Raw genomic sequence first — 26,873 nt, forward strand, 5'->3', positions numbered from 1 at the left:
CATGTGCAGGGTATGCAAAATCATTTAAAGGTAAACACTACATGCTAATTTCGCTTATCGATACATTATTACAAATCTAAAAGTGAGTTAAAAACTAAAACCGGTGAAAAAAAAGTATGAAAAATTTGAAAGTCTGCAATAATCAATTGAGAATTGTTTAACGGATAGTTAGAAACAAATAATAAGCGTTTTAATGACATACAACTAAGTATAACAAAAATCTAAATCTAAGCTAAGAAATTATACAATAAAATAAAATACACTAATCTTTAATTAAAATATATAACCTATGTTATAACTAACAGAGCAAAGTAATCTATCACACTCATAACTGGCTGGCTAGATTGCTGATAACTAATTTACGAATAGTGTTAGGGGAATCAATATTTATATCAATTAATGAACTGAATTTATTATATACTTTACACAAGCGAGGGATAGTGCAGTTGGCGCCAAAGACTGCTGTATACACATTAATAGGTGTAACACTTCGAATTACAGTTATAAGTTATGAATGTTTATTTAATGTTTAGTGTTTGATAAATAGTGAATAAATGAATAGTATTTTTAAACATTCTTGGCTTCTATAATATTTGATGTTAAATCATCGTTGCAGTGATTTAAGATGTCAGGTAGCCCATTCCCGTACACCTGTGAGCTCTGCGGAGCGGAGGGCTTGACAGACGAGGGTATGAGGAGCCACACACTTGAAGCCCACGTAGCTGGCAGACCAGACTGCCCTTTCTGCGACTGTACCGTCCCGCAGGCCCAGCTTGTGGCACACGTGCAGAGAGTACACCTGCATTATCTCACACCAGAGAGAGAGTTGATGGCGTTTATTGATGATCAGAGTCCTAGGTATTGTAATTTTTATGTAACATTTTAATATCACTTATTTTCTTGAAATATGATACGAACCCATCTGATCATTCTGTACCCATAATGCTGAGACTTGACTTAGATCCCTACCTGAATACCAGCTACAAGATACTCTAATACCCTTTAAACCGGAAAGCAACAGTGGGTATAACAACAGAAATAACAGTCTAGCTTTATACATCATATAAGTACCTACTGTTAGTTCTACTGTTACTAACTAAACTACAACCCTACATAATATATACGTCTAGATAGTTTCTTGCTGTTAGATAAAAACAGGCCAGAAATATAAGTTTAGTATGCGTGACAGGCTACGTCTTAAACTCGCGATTATTATGACATTTTGTTAAAGGTTAGTTCTAAGCTCAATTTTTTTCGACGTTTTCACAGTTGTCATAGTCTATCTAGACGTATAAATTATCTAAGACTACAACTTACTGCTAATCCAAACTCATACGTAAATCCATTATCAATTATATTTTATCGAATTTATACTAATTGTTACTAATTTTCAGTTTTGATGAAGATTCAAAAATGACAACCGCTGACAGTTGTAGTTACACTACACCGGGATCTGTCAACGGCTGGCATAGTCCTATCGAAATGTCAACGTCATTCCAAAATGGCGCCATTTCTAAAAACAAAATAAACCATAACAGAACTAGTCAGGACAAAGACAGCAATAGAATGGAAAAGAACGAAGACAGATATTCCCGGTCACACAAAAACATCAATTTATGTAATGGAGTGAAAAATATTAACATAAATAATGGGGTGATACCAAAGAAGAATCGCAAAGAAAACTCTTATGAGAATGATGTTGTAAATGGTTTCGAAAAGAAAAGTAAGTTTTAGCTTTTTTACCTTTTATAATATCTTTTTTGACACTTAAACAGTTTTAAATTATTGATCCAAAGCACCCAAAATATTTGTATAAGCCTAGTTAATAGAGAAAAAAAAAATTAAAATGACTTCTTGTACTTGGGACTATACAGCAGTACCTGCAGTTAGAAAAAAAAACTATAGTATACTCACAGAAGAATAAAAAAAGAAGGACTCCGCGCCATAATATTAAGAAGTGAAGCAACATTACGCTAGTGTGTGTGCAGTTGCGGGGAATACCAGATAACAAAAATATTTTTCCGTTATTAGTCATAGTATTATACAGCCACGTTACTTATAACTCCGATTTTTTAGTATCAGATAAGTACTAAAAAATCGGTAAGTCAGATTCTTTTCTGAAATAAAAGTAAATATCGTCATATTATGAGTAAATAAATAAATCACATAAACCTTGAAAGTGAGGATTGCTGGTTTGATTCCTGTGCCCGTGTCTTGTTTACAGTATCTTTGTTTTAACTGATATAAAAATGACGTACTAACGTATCTTATTTTTAAGAATACCTACACGAAATTCATTCTTAAATTCGTTTTTTTTGCCACTGACGTATGAAATAAGTAGATTTTTGGAGAACAAACAACTACCTATGTTCTTTATAGTGATTTGGTTGCTAAGATAGTAACACTTATATAAAGGGTAAAGAGTCTTAAGTTCAGTTCTCGGTACAGCGTCATCTTCCTAGAAAGACAAAATTACAATTCATACTTTTATGTCCGTGACAAATGCGGTCTGCCATTTTGTGTCTTCTAAGACGCCACGTCTCTCCACAACGCCGAGGAATGGAAATTTTCACTGAGTACTGGATCCCCGACAATTCGAGCAGCTCTGCTCAAAGATGGGAACAATACTCGTTATGTGGCCAGAACCGCACCTTATAAAGCATACAAATATGGGCCGGTTTGAAGTACTGTTCCACACTACTTTCAAAAATTGTTGGTAAAGACTAAAATAAATTACTGGGCAAAAGAGACTTATGTCTCAAGGTGACGAGTGCAGTTGTAGTGCCGCTCAGAATTTTTGGGTATTTGAAGAATCCTGAACGGCACTGCATTTTAATGGGCAGGGCGTATCAATTATCATCAGCTGAACGTCCTGCTCGTCTCGACCCTTATTTTCATAAAAAAATATCTACTTAGAACACCATTAAAATATGGATTACCCAATTGGTAGGGTAATGTCCCTGTTTATTTCCGGTCACACTGGATGTTACTATCACGCGTTGTGGAGGTTTTGTGTTTCAAACATCGAATTAATTTGTATTATGAAAAGAAAAAAAAAAGTATGATTACTACTATTCTATCTGTGAAATGTAATTCCTTGACGCTTTTTATGTTCCGTAGTTAATTGTTTTTACACGATTTCACAACGCGCGACGGCTTTTTTAAAATAATTTATTGAGACGCAAACTGATCTGTCACAGATGATGACAATTCTCATAATGGCCGCCTGTCGGCTTGTATTTGTGTGTGTGCGTGGAGCTATGCATTTTTTTTAATGGAATAGGAGGAAAAACGAGCGTACGGGTCGCCTGTTGTTAAGTGATGACCGCCGCCCACAATCTCTTGCAACACCAGAGGAATCAAAGTAGCGTTGCCGGCCTTTAAGGAAGGTGTACACGCTTTTTTTGAAGGTACCCATGTCGTATCGTCCTGGAAACACCGCACAAGGAAGTTCATTCCAAAGCTTTGTAGTACGTGGAAGAAAGCTCCTTGAAAACCGCACTGTGGAGGACCGCCACGCCATTTACACGTTAATCGGCTTGTTTTGCTGCTACACTGTTATGTAAGGTGATACGGAGTCCTTATTTTTTACTAGTCCGTGAGTATACAATCATCCGCTTGCAATTCCGCTCTTTGATTGACCTAAAGATTGTATAACATTAATATAGTACTGATTTTTATAGCATGCATTACTGCCACGTGTGTGAGTATAGAGTGAGCAGTATGATGTGAGTGAGAAAAGTGATAAGGGACGCCACTTCAAGCTTGTTTTCTCTATTGAACCGACATAAATGGCTGGGTGTGTGTGTTTGCTATGCAATGTACCGTATGCATCTAATATAACTTTTTATTTTAGCTAATGTAAGATGAGCTACTCATATCGGCTATCTGTTGAGTCCAGACTACACTGTAAAAATATCATTAATAATAACAGCACGGTACGAAACTAGGTATTTTTAACAAAACTAATTATTTTTCTAAAATCACCCAATGCTCTTGTTTTTCGTTTTGTACAGTTTCGGGTTTTGTGTGCGTACCGGGTACCAAGTAGGTATTGAATAATGATAATTTTTACTCGACCGTTACTGTCCCAGAATGATTATGTTTTTCGAGAGTAAGTATGTATGTATGATTGTTTGGCACGCTCTGCAGCCTGAACGTGCGATTTATATTTACTGTGAGAGTGACACTGTGTATATAATAATAAAACAAAAAACAGAATGGCGGACTTTTGGTGCCAAATTCAAATGTTTAGCACGCTCTGCAGCCTGAATGGCTAGATGGATTTAAACTTGAGAGGTGTCGTAAGATTCGTATTTACTGTGAGCTTGACACTGGGTATATCAAAATAAAAAACAAAATGGCAGATTTTGGTGCCAAATTCAAACGTTTGGCACGCTCTGCAGCATGAACAGCTCGATGCATTTTAACTTGAGAAATGTCGTTAGACTGTTATTTACTGTTTGAGTGACACTGGGTATATCAAAATAAAATAAAAAATAACATGGTGATTTTTGGCGCCAAATTCAAATGATTGCACGCTGTGCAGCCTGAACGTTTCGATGCAATTTACCCGGTATAAATAAGTACACAACATAAGCTGGGAGTACGACCATGCTGTGAAGGCGCTAATAGTTTAACTGGCTAAAAGTCAAACTCTGAATGAGTTAAATAATAAAACTAAAAATTAAAAACGGTCATGTAAAAAACTAAAAAACTCAACTGAGTTTCTGGGTAATTCTGAACTCGTCACGTTGAGACATAAGATGTTAAGTCTCATTTACCCAGTAATTTCACTAGCTATGGCGCCATTCAGACCGAAACACAATAATGCTTACACATTACTGCTTCGCGGCAGAAAAGGCTGTAACGCTAAAATCTCCCCGAACGTCCGTATAAAAGCTTCGCTTCAAAACGATTAAGTCAAGAAATCTGTTTATTTTTATTAAAATATAGTATTATTTATATATTAAACATTTTAATTACAGATGTCAACCCGAGTCCCACTCATAATAATGTTAGCCATGAAGGATCTCCAAACAAAAACAAGGTAATGTGTTGAAGTTTAATTTCAATTTATGTTGTTTTTTTTATATTTTAGAAAGGGTAAGCGGGCAAATTACTACCCTGATAAAAAGTGAAAACCAGCTGTCAATAAAAGTCTGCAAACCAGAAGTCAAGAGATGCGTTGGCGGCTTTCATTGTAGGAGTATGCTCTACGCATGAAGGTCTATTCTATGCAATCAAATAGATAAGCATTAGGGATTACCCGCCCAGTAGTGAAAGCTTTACAGCTACATGTAGCACGCCCTAGAAGTGAGTGTAGTACTCCAAAGAGCACCAAGCATTTTAGATACCAATTAGGCTTTTAGTTAGTAGTTTCAAAGTTAAATGCCATAAATGTTATTTAATCATAGTCATGGATTACAATTGCTGTTTTATTGCAGACAACAATGGCCAGTGCTGGACAAGGTTCGCCTCTACGATCGCAGTTAGCATTAAAATTAAAAGCTAATATACCTAAAAAGTTAGCTCCGACGCCCAGCCCTATGGTGCAGGTGCGTACTATTTTTTTAATTATATATAATCTTTTTTCTGCATATTATTATGTATGAATTGTAGGGATGTTTTTAAACAGGTTTGGAATGGAAACATTTAAACGTATAAAGAAACAGGTCAAACTGATTTGTTTTGATTGATGTTGTTTCAGCATTTGGATCAAAAAAAAATCAAATGGTTACCTAAATTTAATCGTACGCTAAATGCCGTGAATCTATGCTGGCACCTGGCAATACTGAACGTATTCAAACACCGTCTATGATGTAAAATTGCGTTAAAAATTATCCATAACTGTATTTTAATAATTTAAAATCTGCATGTTGCAGCATGCGTTATACTTATAAAAAAATTAATGGGTATCATATGAAAATATTAAAAAAGGGTGTTAATGCATAACTGTAGGCACGTAGTGAAAAATCTATTTAAACATAAATGAAAGCACTTACAAACAGTTGTTCTCATATTATAATAATTTATGAGTTTTAGTTTAATACACTCATTTGTAAATATAGCGGGCACATAATTTGATTCCCAGCCCGAATTTTTTGTTTGATAATTTTGGAAAATCTTATTGATTTTATTGATTGTATCTATGAGGATTAAGGTCAATGGTCGCTGGTGAACAAGCTAGCTTAGTGAAATGAAACACGTTATTAAATGATTTTTTTTCACTTATGGTAAAAAAGTACTTAAATGAAATTCTAAAATTAGATTTGCGATTTCTCAACGCCTTACCAACTAGCCAGCCAGAACCGGTTTTTTAATAACGCTATCGAAATGTCGAATGACCTTTAGCAATGATATTTAAAAGTATAGATAGGTTACCTAGAAAACATTCGGTGTTTGTAAATGATACACTAACGCACACATGAATAATTTAACATTGCAATAGCACACTATATTACGATTATACGCCAAAGAAGGATAGTAAATGCAATTATCGCAAGCGAAAAAGAGATAAATCTAAATTGCTTCGTATTCATTGCGGCCGCGGCGTTCGGCTTGGCGGTGATGTCATGGCGTCATATTTATTTTGTTAGAGAAATAATGAAATCAAATAAGATGTTATATTTCATGATTTCTTAACTGTGGTATGTAATTGTATGAATTTTTTTACTTTCGTAATTAGTGCATCTTACCATAACACAAGACGGCATTTTAATGTTGTACCTATGTCAAACTGTAAGCAATTCTGTCAACAACAAACGCGGCGTACCGTTTACATTTCGAGACAGCGACTACGACCAAAGGGGCCAATTGCCTCCATTTAGGTGATTCATTTTCGGTGCGCTAATGACATATTATCTACCTCTTTTAATACTATAATATCATTGGCCTTTAGCTACGAAGCATTAACTGCCGTCTGTAACCTCCTCGAACAAAGCAATACTTTTACTGGATTTTATAGTTATGTGGAATCAATAATAACTTTAATAACAGTTTTCCTTTTTTTCATTCAAATACTACTACTTCTAAGATGGAGAGACTGTGTAGTGAGTACTCTAATCATAAACAAATGTCAAAAAAATGCCTCTTTTCAGAGCTTGACAGTTGACATGTTTTTGTTTACATTTTTTTTAAATGAAATTGAATAATTATTAACGAAACTGAACTGCCGATAGCCGAACAATCGTTAAATTAACTGTAGATTTTTATGTTTTAGTGCCTTCTATGCGATTTTACATCTACATGCCCTCAGAAGTTAGAAGAACATATAAATCGTGCACACTTTGATCTAACATCTCCTTCGGTAATGGGAAATGCTAATTACAATGAAAACTTAGAAAATCCTACTTTGGGCTTTGTAAATCCTACTATAAATCTCGAGAATCCCACTCTGGGCTACAGTGCAATGGCGATGTCACCAGGACCTCACGGATCATCATTTCAGTGCCCGATCTGTGAGAAAGAGTTCAACAACTGTTCAGATGTGGAAATGCATGTAAATGTTGAACATAGAGATATTTTGAGTCCACAAAAAGCTGTGAGTAAATATTGTTTATAATAGAAAATAAAATATGTACTTCCAGTATAATTTCATACTGTGTTTTAAGATACAAATCAGTGCCGGATTAACTACGTAGCAAGTGATGCAACTGCTATGGGCCCAGGAAAGGAGTATTTGTGCAATTTATCCGGCCACATTCCTGCACTTCATAAGCATGTGTTGCATGCATCCTCTGCATAAAAAGCTGCCTGTTACACCTATTATTTACTATCTACCTAGATAGATGCTTGTTCAAGGGACAGTGACTGGTGACAACTCCTATTATTTTACATATTTTGTCCCAGTCATCAGGTTGCGGGTAGGGAGCCACACAAATTTATACCCACTCATCTCTACCTGAGTGTATATTTTTGATTTAACTTATTATGAAGTGGTACATTGAATCCACTTGATCTCACAAAATTTTACAACATTTCCTTCTAAGACAATCCATGGTAACTAACTATTTCCAATATAGATCAAGGCCTCATAATATGTAAGAATTTACTACGGGAAATTACACTTACTTAATCCGGCACTGAATCAAATTAGTATTTTGATAAACTACCTATTATTCAAGTAGTTTTATTATGCACATACACAATTTAATATACAAAACAACATTAACCAATTAATGTTTAAATGAAACAAGCAAGTGATATCACAGAAAGAGCACTCATGTACCTCTGACGGACTTTGTAAAAGTAATTAATTATTTCAGGATCAAGTGGACAATGCATCATATGAAGATGTGGTAATGATGGAAGAGAGTCCAGTCAGCAACTGTCCAATCTGTTGTCAACCTCTCCCACTCTCACAACATGAACTGGTGTGTACTTTTACCATTTTTATTCATTTAAAAGCTGAAGAATAAGAAATAACCATCCATCTGGCAGTCAGTGGGCGGTATCTCATTAACCACTGTGGTGTGTCTTCCACAGAAGCCACAGTAGGAAGAATAGAATAGACTATAGTGGTTAATAAGTACACTATAGTTAGAGCTGAAATTTTCAGATTGTGAACAACTTTTAATGCTATTACAAGAAATAATATAATCATTATCCCAAAATGTGCTAAGTTTACTAAGCTACTACTAGATTACAGTTTACTAATTTCATGGATTGGGAGGTCCGGGTGTGACATTCTTCCACTTTATCCCTTGCAAAATATCAAATTATGAAAGATCTTATTTGTTTAGTTATTTTCGGTTGATATGTCTTTGGTATCATCAAAAATAGTGAAAATAGACATTCAATAAGTGATTTAAAATAAAATATTCTGTTGAAAAATTCAAATCTGAGATTTGGGATTAAGATCTTTTGAGAAATATTTGTGCACCTTAAGAGGACCTAAGCTTCCTCTGGATGAGGTAACTATTTTAAAAAAATTCATCATTATACAGGATGGGTCATACATATCAGGTAAATAAGGAACAGCCACAGCTACTTCAGTATTTATTTTACTCATGAGTTCCTGCTCTAGATATTACATATTATGTGAGTTAAACTCAAGCAAAACATCAACATATCGTCAGTTACGTGTCGCTACGTCATCATAGTTTTGTGATATGATGATGTGATAGTCTTCATCTCAAGGAATTTCCCCCATGATACATGGGCGGACTCGTCTCAATTTAATCGCTAGAGGAGTAAGCGCATATCACCGAAACCAGCATGTGCAGATGCACTTCTTGATTTTATAACTGGCCGTTTGTATTTCTTTGGACTTTGTTGATTTTCGTTCCTACCACCGAGCATATACATGAATATACACTTAGACATGGAAACATATGTGCTGATTGACATTTTGATTTAAATTCATCTTGTTGAATCAGTTCCCTAATCTTACTTTAAAATATTAATTGAAAATATTTATTATTTAGATACAGCATATAGAAGACCACTTTGAGCGAGGGGAAGATGGTGGAGCGCCATTGTTGTCCGATGCCGAGAGGGAGGCTCAGCGGACCAGGGAGGAACAAGAGTTTCAGTTATTGAGAGTGAGGGTTATCATTATTTTTTATTAACCTAACAGCCATTGTTTTCTCATTTAATGGTAAATATGAAGGAAAGGATATGAATCAAACGATTTTTAGTCAATAAACAACTGAAATTTTGTTACTGCATTAAAATAGAGAGAGACCTAAGCATATTCTATCCGATTCTGTTGATCCAATCACCATCACTTATGAGTGTTTGAAACCGGAAACATCCAAACATGGCACTACTCTACGAGTACATTGTCTTCGCAGGTGAGGTGAACTTTGCTGACGATCGTCATTTGAAACTGACCGACTAACTTTAAAAATCTGAATTATATCACGCCTGCTTTATATTTAGTTTACGTTCTGTGCAAAATTTCAGTCATATGTATATTCAAGTATTTTAATGCTGATGGCTTAAAGAATTTTTTTTTTTATGACAATAAGGGACAAGACGAACAGGACATTCAACTGATGGTAATTGATACGTCCTGCCCATTACAATGCAATGCCGCTCAGGATTCTTGAAAAAACCAAAAAGCGGCACTACAATTGCGTTCGTCTCCTTAAGACATAAGATGTTAGGCCTCATTTACCCAGTAATTTCACTAGCTCGATGCCCTTCAGACTGAAACAATGTAATGTTGTAAATAGGCGCCTGTACAAAGGAGCCTCCCACTGGTTATTTATGATGTGGAGTCAACAATTTTATTTCTATCGTGAAAAAAATATGTAACCGTGTTTCTACATAATAGACCTATCTAATCCTGAACTAAAACTTACATTTATTTCAAATACAAACGACTTAGGCTTTCTTTAGTGTTAATTCCACCAATATTTGTTTTTAAAACAATTCGGCACGTGTTTCGCCTCTACACGAGGCATCCTCAGGACGTGTTGTCTCGCCAAAATCTGGCACGAGACTCAAGTCAACTCTCGAGTATTAATGGCGGAATTAACACTAAAGAAAGCCTAAGTCGTTTGTATAATTATGGATTTCCGCAAAGTAACGCCTAATTCAATAAATTTTATTTATTTCAAAGCCATTTCTTCTCACTACAAGAGACACCAAGTATAGTAAAGTTCTAAGCAGTATTTAATATAACTTCCAGGCTCAGTATGGAATGGAGGAAGACGAGGAGGGCTACAGTAGCCGAGCCGCCAGTAGTCTGAAACGGGCGGTGTACAGCGGCGCCCTGTCCGTGGCTGGCTACTACGAGAGAAGCGTGGGCTTAAGACGAGCTTCCGCCTCAGGACTTGACACGGGCTGCTCCAAAACTAGCGGTGACATTTTATTATAAACTCCTTTATTGATCGTTTTCGGTATCTAAGCAATTTGACTGAGTATATCGTATATATAGTATAGTTTATTGGGTCTCGTGCAAATGGATAAACAAAATTGAACAAGTGTTCGCTTCTTTATACAAGATGCTGGCTATATTGTACCACAGCACTGCATTATTTTGCTGTCATGTAAGCAGTATATGTGTTTCAGGTATGAAGGACACTCATTGCTAATGAAATTGCGCAATCGCAAGTGCGAGACCCACATATAATGTATATATGGCCGATTCTAAAAGAGCCGCCGTGAAAATATAAAGGAAAATTATTTTACTATAGTATTTAAAAATAGGCACTCAGTGTAATATCATATTATTTGTGGTACCCTTGTGAGAGTCTGTTTTTCACTTGATCCTTTCTTTTGAACACTATTAAGAGTATTTCGCAAGGTATTTTTCGGAAATAACGAGGAAACTCATAAAAAAATTATCCTTGAGTAATGGAAAACATCACGTTAAATAGTTTTTATCTACACCCATGCTTTAAATTCTCTTTTAAAGATTCTGAAACAGTTAGCTTATTGCCAACATTAAAACACCCAATGTCGTAATAACCATTACATCATCCAAACGAGTGTTGTAATGTTGTACTGAATTTCATAACAACACTCGTTGTTTTTTTTTCGATCCCTTCATGCACAAAGAGTTTCAACAAACAGCCACATTGCTCGATGCGTGGTATCTGTATGAATTTCAAAAAAAGAACATTTTCGTTTACGCGCGTTCCACACTACCAGAACATGGCGCGCCGTAAAAAAAAAGTAGGTTTTTCGAAACCCCGCCATTTTTCTTGAAAAAATGAGCGATTCAAGTTTTGACAGCACAGCGCCGGATATTTTAAACACTGCAAAATAACATAATATTCTAGTGAATTTTAATAAATGCATTATATAAAATGTAAATTACTACTAAAATTAATAATTCTTTCATTAATACTTAGTTTATTTGTATATTATCAGTAAGGGATGATATTAGGTTACTACTAGGGCTGGCTGTTTTAATGTTATATAGCAGTAAGCTAACTGTTTCAGAATCTTTTAGAGGATTCATATTCTGGGTGTAGATAAAGTCTTGTATGCAACTGTTGATAATTAGGTATTAAAACACTCATCTGATACTATTATCACACTCGGCTTCGCCTCGTGAGATAAATCCACATTCGTGTTTTAATACCCCTTATTACACAACAGATGCATAAATAACTATTATTCAATTCACGTTTAATAGATTATAGGAAATCATTCATTTCTGAACAAAAATTGTGACTAAATCGACCCTAGTAAAACATTATAAATAAATGATAACATCACGTGACAGCAGGTTCATTGTAGCTTGGACTTACGAAAGAGGCATTTTAATTTTTGTTAGTAATACATGTTGACACAGCTGAGGTGAGTAATACATATTATTTTTAATGAAAATAAGGGTCGAGACGAGCAAGACGTTCAGCTGATGGTAATTGATACGCCCTGTCCATTACAATGCGGTGTCACTCAAGATTCTTGAAATACTTTGGGTATTTCAAAAATTCTGAGCGGCACTACAACTGAGCTCGTCACCTTGAGACATAAGATGTTAAGTTTCATTTGCCCAGTAATTTCACTAGCTACGGCGCCCTTCAGACTGAAACACAGTAATGTTTACACATTACTGCTTCACGGCAGGAATAGGCGCCGTTGTGGTACCCATAATTTAGCCGGCATGCTGTGCAAAGGAGCCCACTGTTAATTGGTATTGCACGGGAACTTGAAATCATTCAGTACTTATATTGATAAACGGTTTTGAATTAAAAATTTGTTGTAGGTATACTGGAGAGGATAGGTCAGCTGAACGCTTCGAATCCCGCGGTAGTGCGGTGGTACCTCTGCAGCGCCGTCGACCACTACGCCAGCACGTATGGAGACAGGGGCTGGGGCTGCGGCTACCGGTGAGAATAATCTTCCATAATAAGTCAGGTCGCACACCTGTGGCACTATACAATATGGAACTAGCTTATATGAAATAAATGTAGGTACATACTTGTTAGCATATTTGCTGACGATATACCAAAATTTAACAAAATCATTTTGTGTCCAAAAAACCATCAAATTATGGCATATTATGAAATGAAATGGCATAAGGATAAACAAACTAGACCCCGCACATATGTGTCTCTCGTGGGCGTTGCATTCATATAACGGGATATATACAGTATGGATTGCATATATATGAAATAAATGAGAATACAAGTCATACTGGTCCACAGTATAGTAAAATTAATTATTAAATTAAAATCCCTAAATTATAAAAGTGAAATTATCAACGAAAATAAATATCAAAATTGAACTAGAAAAAAGAAATGCATTGGTTTTGTCAAACTTTTCATTTTGAGCTAATTTAAACGTACTGTACAATAGGTAACTGGGTCAATAAGTCTTAAACTTGAATATTTCAATATCATAAGGCGGCGTTCCGGGCAACGCTGTCAAAGAGATACCGCCGGCACGTGTAATTTATAGCCTAAACACATGGTCGGATTTGGTCCCTCCGAACAATCGGACGCGGTCTGGTACCGGACCATATTCGATGGTATGTCCCATTGTCCATCGTACTAAATTATTATTACGTCACTCGAACGGTTGGCTTAGTTGGTTAGAGCACGGGCACGGAACGCCAGAGGTCGTGGGTTCGAGTCCCGTATCGTTCATAAAATTTTGTTTTTCAAATTGTATTTATGTAATAATCCTAGAAGTGAGAGTTATCACTTTAAAAACATAATTGTTTAGATTTACAAGAGCGACATCTCAAGTCAATTTCCTAATATGGAAATATTGGGGTTGAGCAGGTTATCAACTGTAAAGTAGATCCTGTAGATGAAGCCACAACCTGAGAGTTGAACAAAGCATACAAGATTTTATGACGATACGTCACTCGAACTGTTGGCTCAGTTGGTTAGAGCACTGTCACGGAACGCCAGAGGTCGTGGGTTCGAGCCCCGCATCGTTCATAAAATTTTGTTTTTCAAATTTTATTTGTGTAAAATTATTATTATTACCCTCCGGACCGTACTGGCGGACCAATTGGTACGAGATATCCACCCACGCTCACCGGACCGTCCTATGGTCGGGTGAGCGTGTCGCCCCTTACCAAATCCGACCATGTGATTTGGCTTTAAATTTCACGTGCCGGTGGTATCTCTTTGACGGCGGCGCTATTCAAAGGCAAGGTCGAACTTCGTACGGCGTAGGGTAAGGACATCCTCTATCGATAGTTAGCTTTATTTAAAGGGAGTTGTAGTCGATAAACAATAAGATGTTTAAGTTTATTTTGAAATTGTTCTGTAATGATTTTGTAAAAATACTACACCCTAGGTATTTAAAACTAAACAGCTTCGTAAATTGTGAAGTAGTTTAAAGATAATGATTGTGAATAAGGAAGAACTAAACAATAACAATTTATTACTTGTTTGTAATTTGAAAGCAACCTTATAAAAATGGTACCAACTTACTTGTTCGCTTCTCAGGAAAACACTCAGAAAACAGTGATTTCGTAAGTATTGAACTTACAAAAATAAACTATTTTTTTACAAAGCTTATCCATTAATTAATTTATAATTGTTAAAAATATTATTCGAATAACACCAAAATACTAGTTATTAATGCCTTGTTTAGGTTGTTAGTTAGTAATTGTAAATAAAGTATCGATAAACTAGAATTGTGCCCTATTTACGCCTTTATTTTTTCGCCGTGTGGGTGCCTTACGCAGGGCGCGATTGTTTTAAGTGATTGACTGTATCTATTCATTTAACTATCTTAAAGTTCAAGTGAAATGTTTAAATCAATTTTCATTACTTCGCTAATTGTTAAGGGCTTGTTTACGAGAAGAGAAGTAACATCCGATTCGGCGCTTGTGTGCTTCGTTGTCGCTCCTCGGAAAGTATGTTGTCTAAACAAACTATTTTCTTTTTTCTAGTTCAATTTTGATATTTATTTTCTTTGTTAAATTGACTTTTATAATTTAGGGCTTTTAATTTAATAATTAATTTTACTATACTGTGGACCAGTATGACTTGTATTCTCATTTATTTCATATATATGCAATCCATACTGTATATATCCCGTTATATGAATGCAACGCCCACGAGAGACACATATGTGCGGGGTATAGTTTGGTTATCCTTATGCCATTTTATTTCATAATATACCATATTTTGATGGTTTTATGGACACAATATGATAAGTCTAGTGAGACTTATAATGGGCATTAAATTACTTTAACTTGCTTTCAATTGCGTGACGGCAGAATAATATTATGCCGTCGGTACTTGGTTTTTTTTAATGAAAATAAGGGACGAGACGAGCAGGACGTTCAGCTGATGGTAATTGATACGCCCTACCCATTACAATGCAGTGCCGCTCAGGATTCTTGATAAACCCAAAAATTCTGAGCGGCGCTACAAATGCGCTCGTCACCTTGAGACATAAGATGTTAAGTCTCATTTGCCCAGTAATTTCACTAGCTACGGCGACCTTCAGACCAGAAGCAGTAATGTTTACACATTACTGCTTCACGGCAGAAATAGGCGCCGTTGTGGTACCCATAATCTAGCCGGCTTCCTGTGAAAATTAGCCTCCCACTGGTAAAACCTTTTTTACGAGTCATAAACTACTAATTACCCTGAATTTTTGTGAGTTTTAGGATAGTTGAGATAAGACTGAGATTCTCAAACACCTACCAATGTAAGGGAAAATCAGTCATATGTCTTACACACTTATATCGAGTATAGTTATCGTTATATTTACTAACTGTTCCGTTTGTAAACAACTTGTTTATTTGTTAATTATTTTCTGTAAATTGTTAATTATTTACAACACTGTTCGGTATCATTTAAGAGTAATCCTTAAGGTTAAATATAGTAGCGCGTAAGATTCATTCGTAACAGAGCGATCAAATTGAACATTGAGTGCTATATTTTACCAGTGGGAGGCTCCTTTGCACAGGATGCTGGCTGGATTATGGTTACCACAACGGTGCCTTTTTATACCGTGAAGCAGTAATGTGTAAGTATTACTGTGTTTCGGACTGAAGGGCGCCGTAGCTAGTGAAATTACTGGGCCAATGAGACTTGACAACTTATGTCTCAAGGTGACGAGCGCAATTGTAGTGTCGCTCAGAATTTTTGAGTTTTTCAAGAATCCTGAGCGGCACTGCATTGTAATGGGCAGGGTGTATCAATTACCATCAGCTGAACGGCCTGGTCGCCTCGTCCCTTATTTTTATTAAAAAAAAATCGGAATTGCAAACCTTGTAGTAGTATTGACACAAAACATTATGAATATTCAGTAACATGCAAATGCTGCTATCGTCGTTGTTACGTCACCCGGCATACGCGGCGCGGCTGATAGAAGGAGGCGTCACAGAGCGAGATTGTGACTGCGTCCCGTCCATACCAGCCTTGCAGCGTCTGGTGGAACGAGCTTGGGAACTAGGTTTCGACACACAGGTAATGGCTTATTAGATATCACGACTGGCAACCGGCCTGACGGAATGATTTCCCGTGAAAATCGTCAACATTGACTTCGTTTTCCTCCAAAAAGAACATAATGGAATATTTTTCAAGTTACATTTCTTTTGGCGCCTTAGGGAAAAGTAATAAGAGTGAATTTTACGATGTGCGCTCACTCCGCTCGATAATTCCGACACCCTGACGTTAGCTGGTCAACTAGACCATTTGTATGATACTTCAGCTACCAAGCCTCTTGTAACTCATATAATATGTCTACTGAACTACAACCTATGGACGGGAATTCAATAAATTTAAAAAAAACAAGTTTTCTAATAAAAAAAAATTCATTGGTTGTATTTAATTTCTTCTTTATTACATTATTGATTTATCTGCAAACGTAAATAGCACGAGGAATAATTTTTATTAAGGATTTTTGTTTTATTACTCTAAAGAATAATTACTTCTTGCGTGAGTACATAAGTACTCACACACTCTTTGGAGGAAGACAAATGAGCGTACGGGTCACTTTATGTTAAGTGAACACCGCCGACAAAATTCTCTTGCAACACCAGGGGACGCGGTTTTTTTTTAAGGTACCGAAGTCGTATCTTCCTTTAACACCGCACACGGAAGCTCATTCCATAGTATTTTTATTTTTATGAAAATAAGGGACGTTAGAATGCAGTGCCGCTCAGGATTATTGAAAAACCCAAAAATTCTGAGCGGCACTACAATAGCGCTCGTCTCCTTTAGACATAAGATGTTAAGTCTCATTTGCCCAGTAATTTCACTAGCTACGGCGCCCTTCAGACCGAAACACAATAATGTTTACACATTACTGCTTCACGGCAGAAAAAGGCGCCATTGTTGTACCCATAATCTAGCCTCCCACTGGTTTTAAATGGTCACGGTGTGGAGTGAAATTATCAGGTCGAACAGCTCTTCAGAATACTGTGATAAATGTGGTAGAAGACAAAAGATGAAGCGACGTCTCTACGCAAAACCAAGTGATCTAGTTGAAACTGTTCACCTGTAGCTTAATCGCCCGAGATTTATAGGCCTAGTATTCTGATGTTAGACGAGGCATTAAGAAGAGAATTGTTGTAGAGCGCTGATACGACAAATAGTTATTTTTGTGGTTAACGCACAAACTTGAGTCTTCTGGGGTTAAATTGAACAAGTTTTATTTTACTTCATTCCGCGGGCTTCACAAGAGAGGACTCAATAGAAGATACAAGTTACTTCCGGCACTGGTCGATGGTTTCCCGAGAAGGCCCCTGCATGGCCTCAACTTTAGTGTTTATGGGCTTCGAGTTCTAAAAATATCACTGAGCGGTTATGAAGCCTAAATGATGGAAGTTTCGAGAGAAGTGTCTTGTGGCATACACGATCAGAAGCCTTCGCTGTATCTCCCTTTTTTATAGAAGAGAAGACAAACAAGCGTACGGGTCACCTGATGTTAAGTGATCACCGCCGCCCACATTCTCCTGCAATACCAGAGGAATCACAAGAGCGTTGCTGGCCCTTTAAAAAATTGTATGCGCTTTTTTGAAGATACCCATGTCGTATCGTCCTGGAAACACCGCACAAGGAAACTCATTAAACAGCTTGGTCGTACATTGAAGAAATTTCCTAGAAAATTGCACTGTGGAGGAACGCCACACATCCAGATAGATGGTGGGGATGATATCCTAATTTGTGGCGTGTCGTGCGAATCAAGTCAAACAACTCTTCGCAACACTCCCCGTGATAAAGACATATTTTGAAGCGACGTCCCTACGCAACGCCAAGTGATCCAGCCGTTCACACAGCACTGGGTCCCCGACAATTCGAGCTGCTCTTGCGTTGCACGCAGTCAAGTGGTTCAAGCATGTACTGGGGTGCGCCAGATCAGAGATGACAGCAATACTCCATATTATGTGGCCTGACCTGCGCTTCTTTTTTGACCTTATCCCTTACTTTCGATAGCCGCCACTTGTTTGTTAATTCCAGGGTTCCGAGCAACTCGGCTCAAAGCTTCACAACACCAGGAAATGGATTGGCGCCTGTGAAGTAGTCACCGTCCTTTCGTCGCTAAGGATTAAGTAAGACAATATGCTTTTATCCCTTCTGCAAGCTTTATTTGTTGTTGACAGCCGGAGTAGGCAAATGGGTGATTGGCTCTTCTGTAGGAAAGTAAAAAGAAATAAAAAACTTTTGCGTAACGGGACGCCCGACAGAAGTAACTTTAACTAATCTAAGTTGAAATATTTAATATTGAAATTGTTTAACTTGAGAAAAGCTTAAATATTATGCATTAATATGATATTCTAAGGAAAGGTTATTTATTAATAAAATCTTTTATTGATTATAAAATATATCTTATTCTTAGTTACAATTCCTGAAGATGTACTTTAAAATTTTGTGTACGTGTAATGGTTGCGAAACGGCAGGGCACATTGCTCGACGGACAGATGGCCATTGGGGCAGTATAGTCCTCGAATAGCGACCACTTACCGGTAGACATAGTGTTGGTACAAGATGGACCGACGATCTGGTCAAGATCGCCGGAACACTTTGGATGAAGGAAACGCAGGACCGATCGTCATGGCGATTTTGGGGGAGGACTTTGTGCAACAGTCGACCTCTACCGGCTGAAGTGATGATAATGCTATTATTAGTATCATTATATAATTCTATACAAGTAACAGTATGTTAGAGTGAGAGAGGAGGAGCATGTCTACCGCTGCCATACGGCCATGAGAGAAAGAGAAGCCAGACAGACTGGCACCGTGACCCGTTACGCTAAGAAGCGGTTAACCATCCCATGAGAAGATATCACTTCAAAAAATCAGCCGCCCATAGACATTAGCAAAACCACAGGTGAACGGACATGTTACCGGCCGTTGTGATGGAAGTATGGTCTAGACTTCAAGATTCCTAATTCATATCGATATCAGATACAGAAAAATTCATGATTCCACAGAGTTGTGTTCAATGAATCCAAGCTCTAAAGGTTGATGCATCCAATATACGATTATTTATATCTATTTATTTATACAGTTTATTGTATATTACTTTTTATGAAATATTTGATATTCAATACGCTTATAAACAAATTTGGTATGCATATTACAGCCATTGTAAAATACTCTATTTGATTGAAAATAATTCCGTTGAATTTCTTGTATGTTCTTCTCACGAGCTGTACTTTAGGTATATTCAGTATTAAAGAAAAAGTATTTATAGTGACGTACCAAAAGTGCTTAGATTAAGCCTAATTGAATAAAGTTTATTTGAATTTGGGTTTGCGAGGCAAAAAGTTTGTAGAGAAACGCGTCGTTGTGGAATGACGTAATGGCGTTATTCTTACATGAAGATTCGTAATTTGACATAATGGCATTATTTTAAACAAGACAGAGCTTATAAGGTTCGGAATATCTCTAATGTTTCAATAATATCTTTATATTCCAGGTGTTCCTTAATAGACTTCCACAAGCCGACTGCGGCAGACGGCGGTCATCCAGCTCTGTTCGACTGGGTTCACGACTACTTCAACACACAGAACTTACACAACAGCACCCAGAACACGCACAGTAACGCTCAGAACTCCCACAGTAGTGCACACAACTCGCATAATAACACCCAGAACTCGCACGGCAGCGCTCAGAATATACACAGTAATACACAGAACACGCAAAGCAGTACACAGAATGCCCAAACAGATATAAGTAGCAGCGCTCATTCTAGCATACAGAACTTCAAACCACCACTTTACTTGCAGCATCAAGGTAAATTGTCTCCAAAATATTTCAATACTCTGGTCCTAATTCTATATTTTTTATTGTTTTGAGTTGATGCACGCCAATATCTGAAACGGCTAAAACGGTTTGAATGCAATTTATACTGACGTATAGCGGCAAGCCCATTCATTTATACATTTATCATCACAATTGTAGATAAAATGAGATCATTATGGTTTTTTGCGGTGATTGTCATTGTACTTTGATTGTATACGAAATCTAAACGGACAAAGTCGGAAAAGGCACACTTTTCTCCTTAGTCGTCTGTCAACTGTCACTGTCCGAATCAAACCTGAACTGAATAAATCTTTTACATTGCTGGTTATTGAAGAAATATATTTAAACAACTGGAGTAAATGCGGCAATGTATAAACATAGCAGTCGAAGATTATTATGGTATAAGTTGTGGCATGTTCCATATTTCCGATTAGATTTTATACGACGTGATTTGTCTAAAAATAGACAATTGACAATAAAATTGACTGTTTTAATACTCGAAAATACTATTGCAGGCTAGTAGAGGAGTCTCCAGGTGCCAGAAATTTTATATTTATTTATGCAACTGTTGTGTAATAACGGGTATTAAAACACGAATGTGGATAATAGTATCACATGAGTGTTTTAATACCTAATTATCAACAGTTGCATACAAGACTTTATCTACACCCAAAATATGAATACTCTAAAAGATTCTGAAACAGTTAGCTTACTGCTAACATTAAAACAGCCAGTCCTAGTAGTAACCAAATATCATCCATTACTGATTATATACAAATAAACTAAGTATTAGTGAAATAATTATTTATTTTAGTAGTAATATTATGTTCATTTGGAAATTAATCGCTCATTTTAATGTGAAACATTTATAGCCGCACGTAAAACCGATTTCTGGCGTGGCGACGCATGCCGTGGCGACGCGTCGCATTGTCACAGTAATACCGTCCTCAGAGGCAACATCGAATATAACTATTACCGAAGTCACTGATTAAACGAATTAAGTAGTCACGATTTGAAATAAATTCGTAAATTTTTGTATTTAATGAAAATAAATGTTTATTCAATAAATAGTCATCGTTATCTGGAAAAAATCGTAATATTTTATTTTATCATTATGACATATTTAGTTCCTATCACAATATGTTCTTTTCTGCATATTACTTTTACAAAATAATGTCGATGTTTCACATCTGCCAGGCGTCCCATGACGGCTCACATTTTTTTTGTAAACAAAACAATAAAAATATCTAAGAAAAATGGCGGGGATTCGAATAACCTACTTTTTATTACGGCGCGCGAAGTCATGGTGGTGTGGAACGCGCGTAAACAAAAATGTTCTTTTTTTGGATGATGTAATGGTTATTAGAACATTGGGTGATTTAATTTTTGCAATAAGCTAACTGTTTCAGAATATTTAATAGAGGATTTAAAGCATGGGTGTAGATAAAAGTTATTACTAATTCGGTTTATATGAATGAACTGTATGAAATTAACTGGATCGGCTGTCGTGTTCTACTAAATTTATATCAACATATTGGCACGCGCGGCAAATTATTGTCAACTCGGGTCGAACATGGGCTTACGCGGCAATTATTTAAAAAAAATTCAAATAGTCGAAAACTTTATAAAAAAGCCTACCATAAAATAACGGACTACTTAGATGATAAAAATGCTTGAGAATGAACTTGCTCTGACTGTGTTTTAATAAAACAAAACATTATAATTTTTTTAAGTAATATATTATTTTTACAATCTACGTTATGTAGCTCTTATTAATATTATAAGAAACCAAAAATTTACGATTCAAAATAGTCAAATATGATTTCAACGAATAAAGATATTTTGACTTGACTTGATTTGACTTGACTTGACTTGACCTTGAAGCTGCCAAAGGAAACACGCGGCCAGGCTATACCTATATCTAATATATAAAATTCTCGTGTCATGGTGTTAAACTTTGAACTCCTCCGAAACGGCTTGACCGATTCTCATGAAATTTTGAGTGCATATTGGGTAGGTCTGAGAATCAGACAACATCTATTTTTCATCCCCCTAAATGTTAAGGGTGGTCCACACGATTTTTTTTTTTAATTTTTTGACATTTTTTTTAATTTTTTTGATATTTATTTTTAAATCTGTTTGATTATGAATCAGCATTAAAAAGTACGTACAACTACCAGTGGGAGGCTCCGTTACACAGGATGCCGGCTAGATTATGGGTACCACAACGGCGCCTATTTCTGCCGTGAAGCAGTAATGTGTAAGCACTACTGTGTTTCGGTCTGAAGGGCGCCGTAGCTAGTGAAATTACTGGGCAAATGAGACTTAACATCTTGTCTCAAGGTGACGAGGGCAGTTGTAGTGCCGCTCAGAATTTTTGAGGGTTTCAAGAATCCTGAGCGGCACTGCATTGTAATGGGCAGGGCGTATCAATTACCATCAGCTGAACGTCCTGCTCGCCTTGTGCCTTATTTTCATTAAAAAAAAAAAAAAAAAAACTTCAAATTTTCACCCATCTACGATCAACAGTTACTTTTGTATCGCGATTTTAATATCGGCAATACAACGTTTGCTGGGTCAGCTAGTTATAATATGTTATGCAATGACTAACAATCTAATTCATATTATTTTTTTGTGTGCAGGTCACTCACGCACAATAATAGGATACGAGAAGCACAGGGATGGCAAGGCTACGCTACTAGTGTTGGATCCGTCACATTCTCCCGCACAGGTACACTTATCATATATTTACGAGCCACACGATTTAGGAGTCTCCTTTGCACAGGATGCCGGCTAGATTATGGGTACCATAACGGCTCCTATTTCTGCCGTGAAGCAGTAATGTGTAAGCACTGTTACTTTGTTTCGGTCCGAAGGGCGCCGTAGCTAGTGAAATTACTGGGCAAATGAGAATTGAAATTACTGGGCATCTTATGTCTCAAGGTGACGAGCGCAGTTGTAATGCCGTTCAGAATTTTTGGGGTTTTTCAAGAATCCTGAGCGGCACTACAGTGTTATGGGCAGGGCGTATTAATTACCATCAGCTGAACATCCAGATGGTCTCGTCCCTTATTTTCATAAAAAAAAATATTGAAGTTATACTTCTTTAGACGCGTTATGTGAAAATTATGAGAGTAAAATTTGAAGATGCACGCGCATCACTGTACACACAAAAGTAAGTATGTACACAAAAGTAACAGGGTGAAGTTGGTTTCTAAAATTTTCTGACGTTTGCGACGTTCGTTTTTTTTTTGTTTCTTCGTTCATTATTAGGATAGGCAAAGGGTTCAAACCCGTACAGCCGTATTCGTCATTTAATAATTTATTGTCAAAGCCATCGTTGCAAGATTTTTACAAAATTGTTCTTTCTACAAACGTAGAATAGCACGTGAAATAAATAATTTTAAGGATTTTTGCTTTGTTAGGCCAAAGAATTATAACTTCTTGCGTGCATAAGTACACTTTTTTCAGAGTTTACTTTCGTAATCTCATACAGGCTGACTGAGTTCTGGGATATCCTCGGTGTCGGTTATATAGTATCGGGTTAATTTGGCTCTTGGATCTTCAGCCTTGTTGATAAGAGGTGCCGTGTACGAGATTAGTATGACCCTAAAACAGCTTAAAAACAGCAAGGCGCGGGGTTGTGATAAAATTACAGCTGAGCTTCTGAGAGCTGATGGTACTCCTGTGCTTAAGATACTCCAGGAGCAATTCAATTCCGTCATCCTCGAGGGCAACGCCGCAAGCATGGCACAGAAGTATAGTGGTGATGTTCTTCACAAAGGGAGTCATAACGCTTTTGAAGAAATTTAGATATGTCGTAACACAGAACGCCAGCGCCATCTGTTGGCGTTCGATGGAGTCAACGTGCCCCCGGCCGAGAGGAGCACACTTCACTTCTTGTGCAGCGGTCGACCAGAGCGGGTGAACTTGAACCATCGCGCGTTCCGTATATCCTATAGTTGTGTTTATGTAAATTGATTCTATATTATAATTTGATTGTGTGAATAAGTTTGTTTCGTTGCACTGACATTACCCATCGCCACCCACTGCTAGAAGTCTAGGACTATGGACTCTGCTAAGGACGGTGACCCTCTTCCGCCGTTAGATATATATATATATATATATCATATCTGATACATGTATATAAGCTGTTTTCTAATGTTTTTAACCAGTGTGTGGTGCCAGTGATGGACGGAACGAATACGTGGTCGCTTACTATGGGCCTTATAAGAAAGCTTTCCTGCGGGATCGAATTTGAAATCGGGAAAAAAAGGTTTATTTCGTAATATCAATTTGAACGTCAAGTTAGTGCAAACGTCATCAGTCTCGATTTTGCTATACACGCACAGAGACATCCCTTGCTAGACGATAATGGGTCCTAAATCGTGAGCTTGTCCTAAACAATAGATAGAGAACACTGATTTTATTTTGCCTACACACGGAGTAAGCAAGAATAAAAATTATGTGTGTCTATGTAAGTCACACACGGTAGAAGTGAAACTTCTGAAAAGAATATTGTAAAAATAAGCTGTCGCATAAACTGTATATTTATAAATACATAAAAAAAGAATTCAAAACAATTCAAATTTCATCATTTTGAATACTTTTCAATGAGAAATTTTTAATCAGGTGAAGGCTACGAAAGATTGTGATGCATATAGAGTATCAGAATAAATGAAATGTTTATTATTTTTCACAAAGTTAAAAAAATATTTAGTATTATAATGTCCACGTAGTGTTCGTACGAAAAAAGTTGACCACCTTTTTCGGGTAGCAGTAAGGGAAAGAATTCGAAGAAAATCTGTCCGAAAGCAAAAGATTTATCTCGGGAGATGTCGCGTATTTTAAAAGATGACTTAGGACTTGTAGCCTATAAGAGACGTACAGGTAATTTGTTAACTGATAATCTAAAAAATAATAGGGTGGTAAAATCGAAACGGTTGTTGGTTAAGGGATGGTTGTATTAGCTATGAAGGAGTGACTGGGCCATACTTTTGTGAGGTATCAAAACATCGGCACTAGTGTAACAAGATACCACCATCCTTCCCATTCCTCACTATTGCTACATATTAGAGATAGGTAGACGCTTTTTATACAGACTGTACTATTAATATCTGGTGGCAGGTACGGAGCGTGGTGTGTGGGGGAGGTGCCGGCAGTGGCGGGGCCCTGCGACTCCTCCGTCGCGGGTCCAGTGCCCTCCGCGCACGACAATACCAGCTGCTGTGTGTCACCGGACTGATCTCTGATGACGCGCACTATGAGGTACATAACCCATATTTTACAATCAAATATTAGTAATTTAAAGTTCTTAAAATCTAGTGTTAGTTTTATTTAAAGTGACCAATTTATAATTTTGGTTATGGACTCCGTTTTGGTTATAGGCCTCCCTCAACTTTTTCCATTTTTCCCTACCCTTGCCCTGATCGATCCAGTTTCTCCCCACCACCTGCACGATGTCATCTGCCCATCGCTGATTTGATCTACCAGTGCATCTTTTACCTGGTGGTCCTTTCCATTTGGTGGTCTCTATTGTCCACCTTCTGTCTGTGAAGCGTTCAATGTGGCCAGCCCATTGCTATATATTCGATACTTCCACTTCAATGTTATATATTCGATATACAACTTCAATATTTAGACCTCAAAGCATAGTACGAGTACTGTCGGACTAAAACGCAACTGCGACTTGTTAAATCTTGGGTGCCTACCTTCCTAGAAAACTAATGCACGCCCCTGGTTCCATATGAGTATATCATCAGCAACCCCTGTGATATTGCAGGTTAATGCATTAATTGTTTCTTTTATCAATCCTCTTGTCACCCCTTAACTACGCAACCTACAGTCTACAAATCATTGCACCAGGTTACATAAACTTTTAAGCTATGATATGGACTGTCCTTCGCTTTTATCACAAATCGGTTTGCATGTGCCTGCCTTCAATTGTCAGCTTAGTACTTTTATCTGGATAATAACGGGTCACCCCATTTCACCTTCGCACGACACGGCACTAGTTAGGATATCATCCCCACCATTTGGATTTGCGGCGGTCCTCCACAGTGCGGTTTTCAAGAAGCTTTCTTCCACGTACTACAAAGCTGTGGAATGAGCTCCCTTTTGCGGTGTTTCCGGGACGATACGACCTTCCTTAAAGGCCGGCAACGCTATTGTGATTCCTCTGGTGTTTCAAGAGAATGTGGGCGACGGTGATCACTTAACACCAGGTGACCCATACGCTCGTTTGTCCTCCTATTCCATAAAAAAAAACATATCAAAAAGTTAAAATAATTTCTTCTTTTATTTTCTTTCAGGCTAGCAAAGTGCTTCAGTCAATTCGTATCCCGTAAGCAGAGTCATTTACATCAGAATTATTCGTGAGCTGTACTTAAACAACCGCCTTACCTAATAGAATGAACTACATGCTTTTCCTCCACATTATTATATTATCACAATGTGTTTTAAACAGTATGAATAGTTTGTGTAAATTTCTGTATAATCTGTTCTTTAGTTATTTATCTTAAAATTATGTGGTATTTATTGTTAATTAGTTTTAAATTTTGTGGCTGACCATAAAATTTGGTTTAAATCATGTTTAAAACCCTGTACATCTTGATTGTATTTATTTTTATTAATTATTCAGTTTGGCCAAGATCGTTTTTCTAATATCACACATTTGAAATTAATATTTTATCTTCTTTATATAATGTAATAGTAATAAAAGCTGACCAGTTATTTACATAAT

The 26,873-nt window shown here is 36.9% G+C and overlaps 1 protein-coding gene across 2 annotated transcripts; it reads left to right on the forward strand.

The window, feature by feature from the left end:
- Window positions 1-441: 441 nt before the first annotated feature.
- LOC126965229 (zinc finger-containing ubiquitin peptidase 1-like) lies at window positions 442-26,693 on the forward strand. Of its 2 annotated transcripts, XM_050808703.1 has the most exons (15): window positions 442-858; window positions 1,395-1,723; window positions 4,989-5,050; window positions 5,448-5,558; window positions 7,223-7,543; window positions 8,268-8,375; window positions 9,429-9,545; window positions 10,640-10,811; window positions 12,671-12,794; window positions 16,190-16,349; window positions 18,345-18,436; window positions 19,806-20,122; window positions 22,774-22,862; window positions 25,259-25,399; window positions 26,443-26,693. In XM_050808703.1, exons 1-15 carry the CDS (start codon window positions 626-628, stop codon window positions 26,476-26,478), a joined length of 2,412 nt encoding a protein of 803 aa, XP_050664660.1. In that variant the 5' UTR covers window positions 442-625; the 3' UTR covers window positions 26,479-26,693. The 2 variants fall into 2 exon arrangements, with proteins under 2 accessions (XP_050664660.1, XP_050664662.1); XM_050808705.1 differs by lacking the exons at window positions 442-858; window positions 1,395-1,723; window positions 4,989-5,050; window positions 5,448-5,558 and adding an exon at window positions 6,916-7,052.
- The last annotated feature ends 180 nt before the right edge of the window (window positions 26,694-26,873 follow it).

Source organism: Leptidea sinapis, chromosome 7, assembly GCF_905404315.1.
Source record: "Leptidea sinapis chromosome 7, ilLepSina1.1, whole genome shotgun sequence".
NCBI lineage: Eukaryota > Metazoa > Arthropoda > Insecta > Lepidoptera > Pieridae > Leptidea > Leptidea sinapis.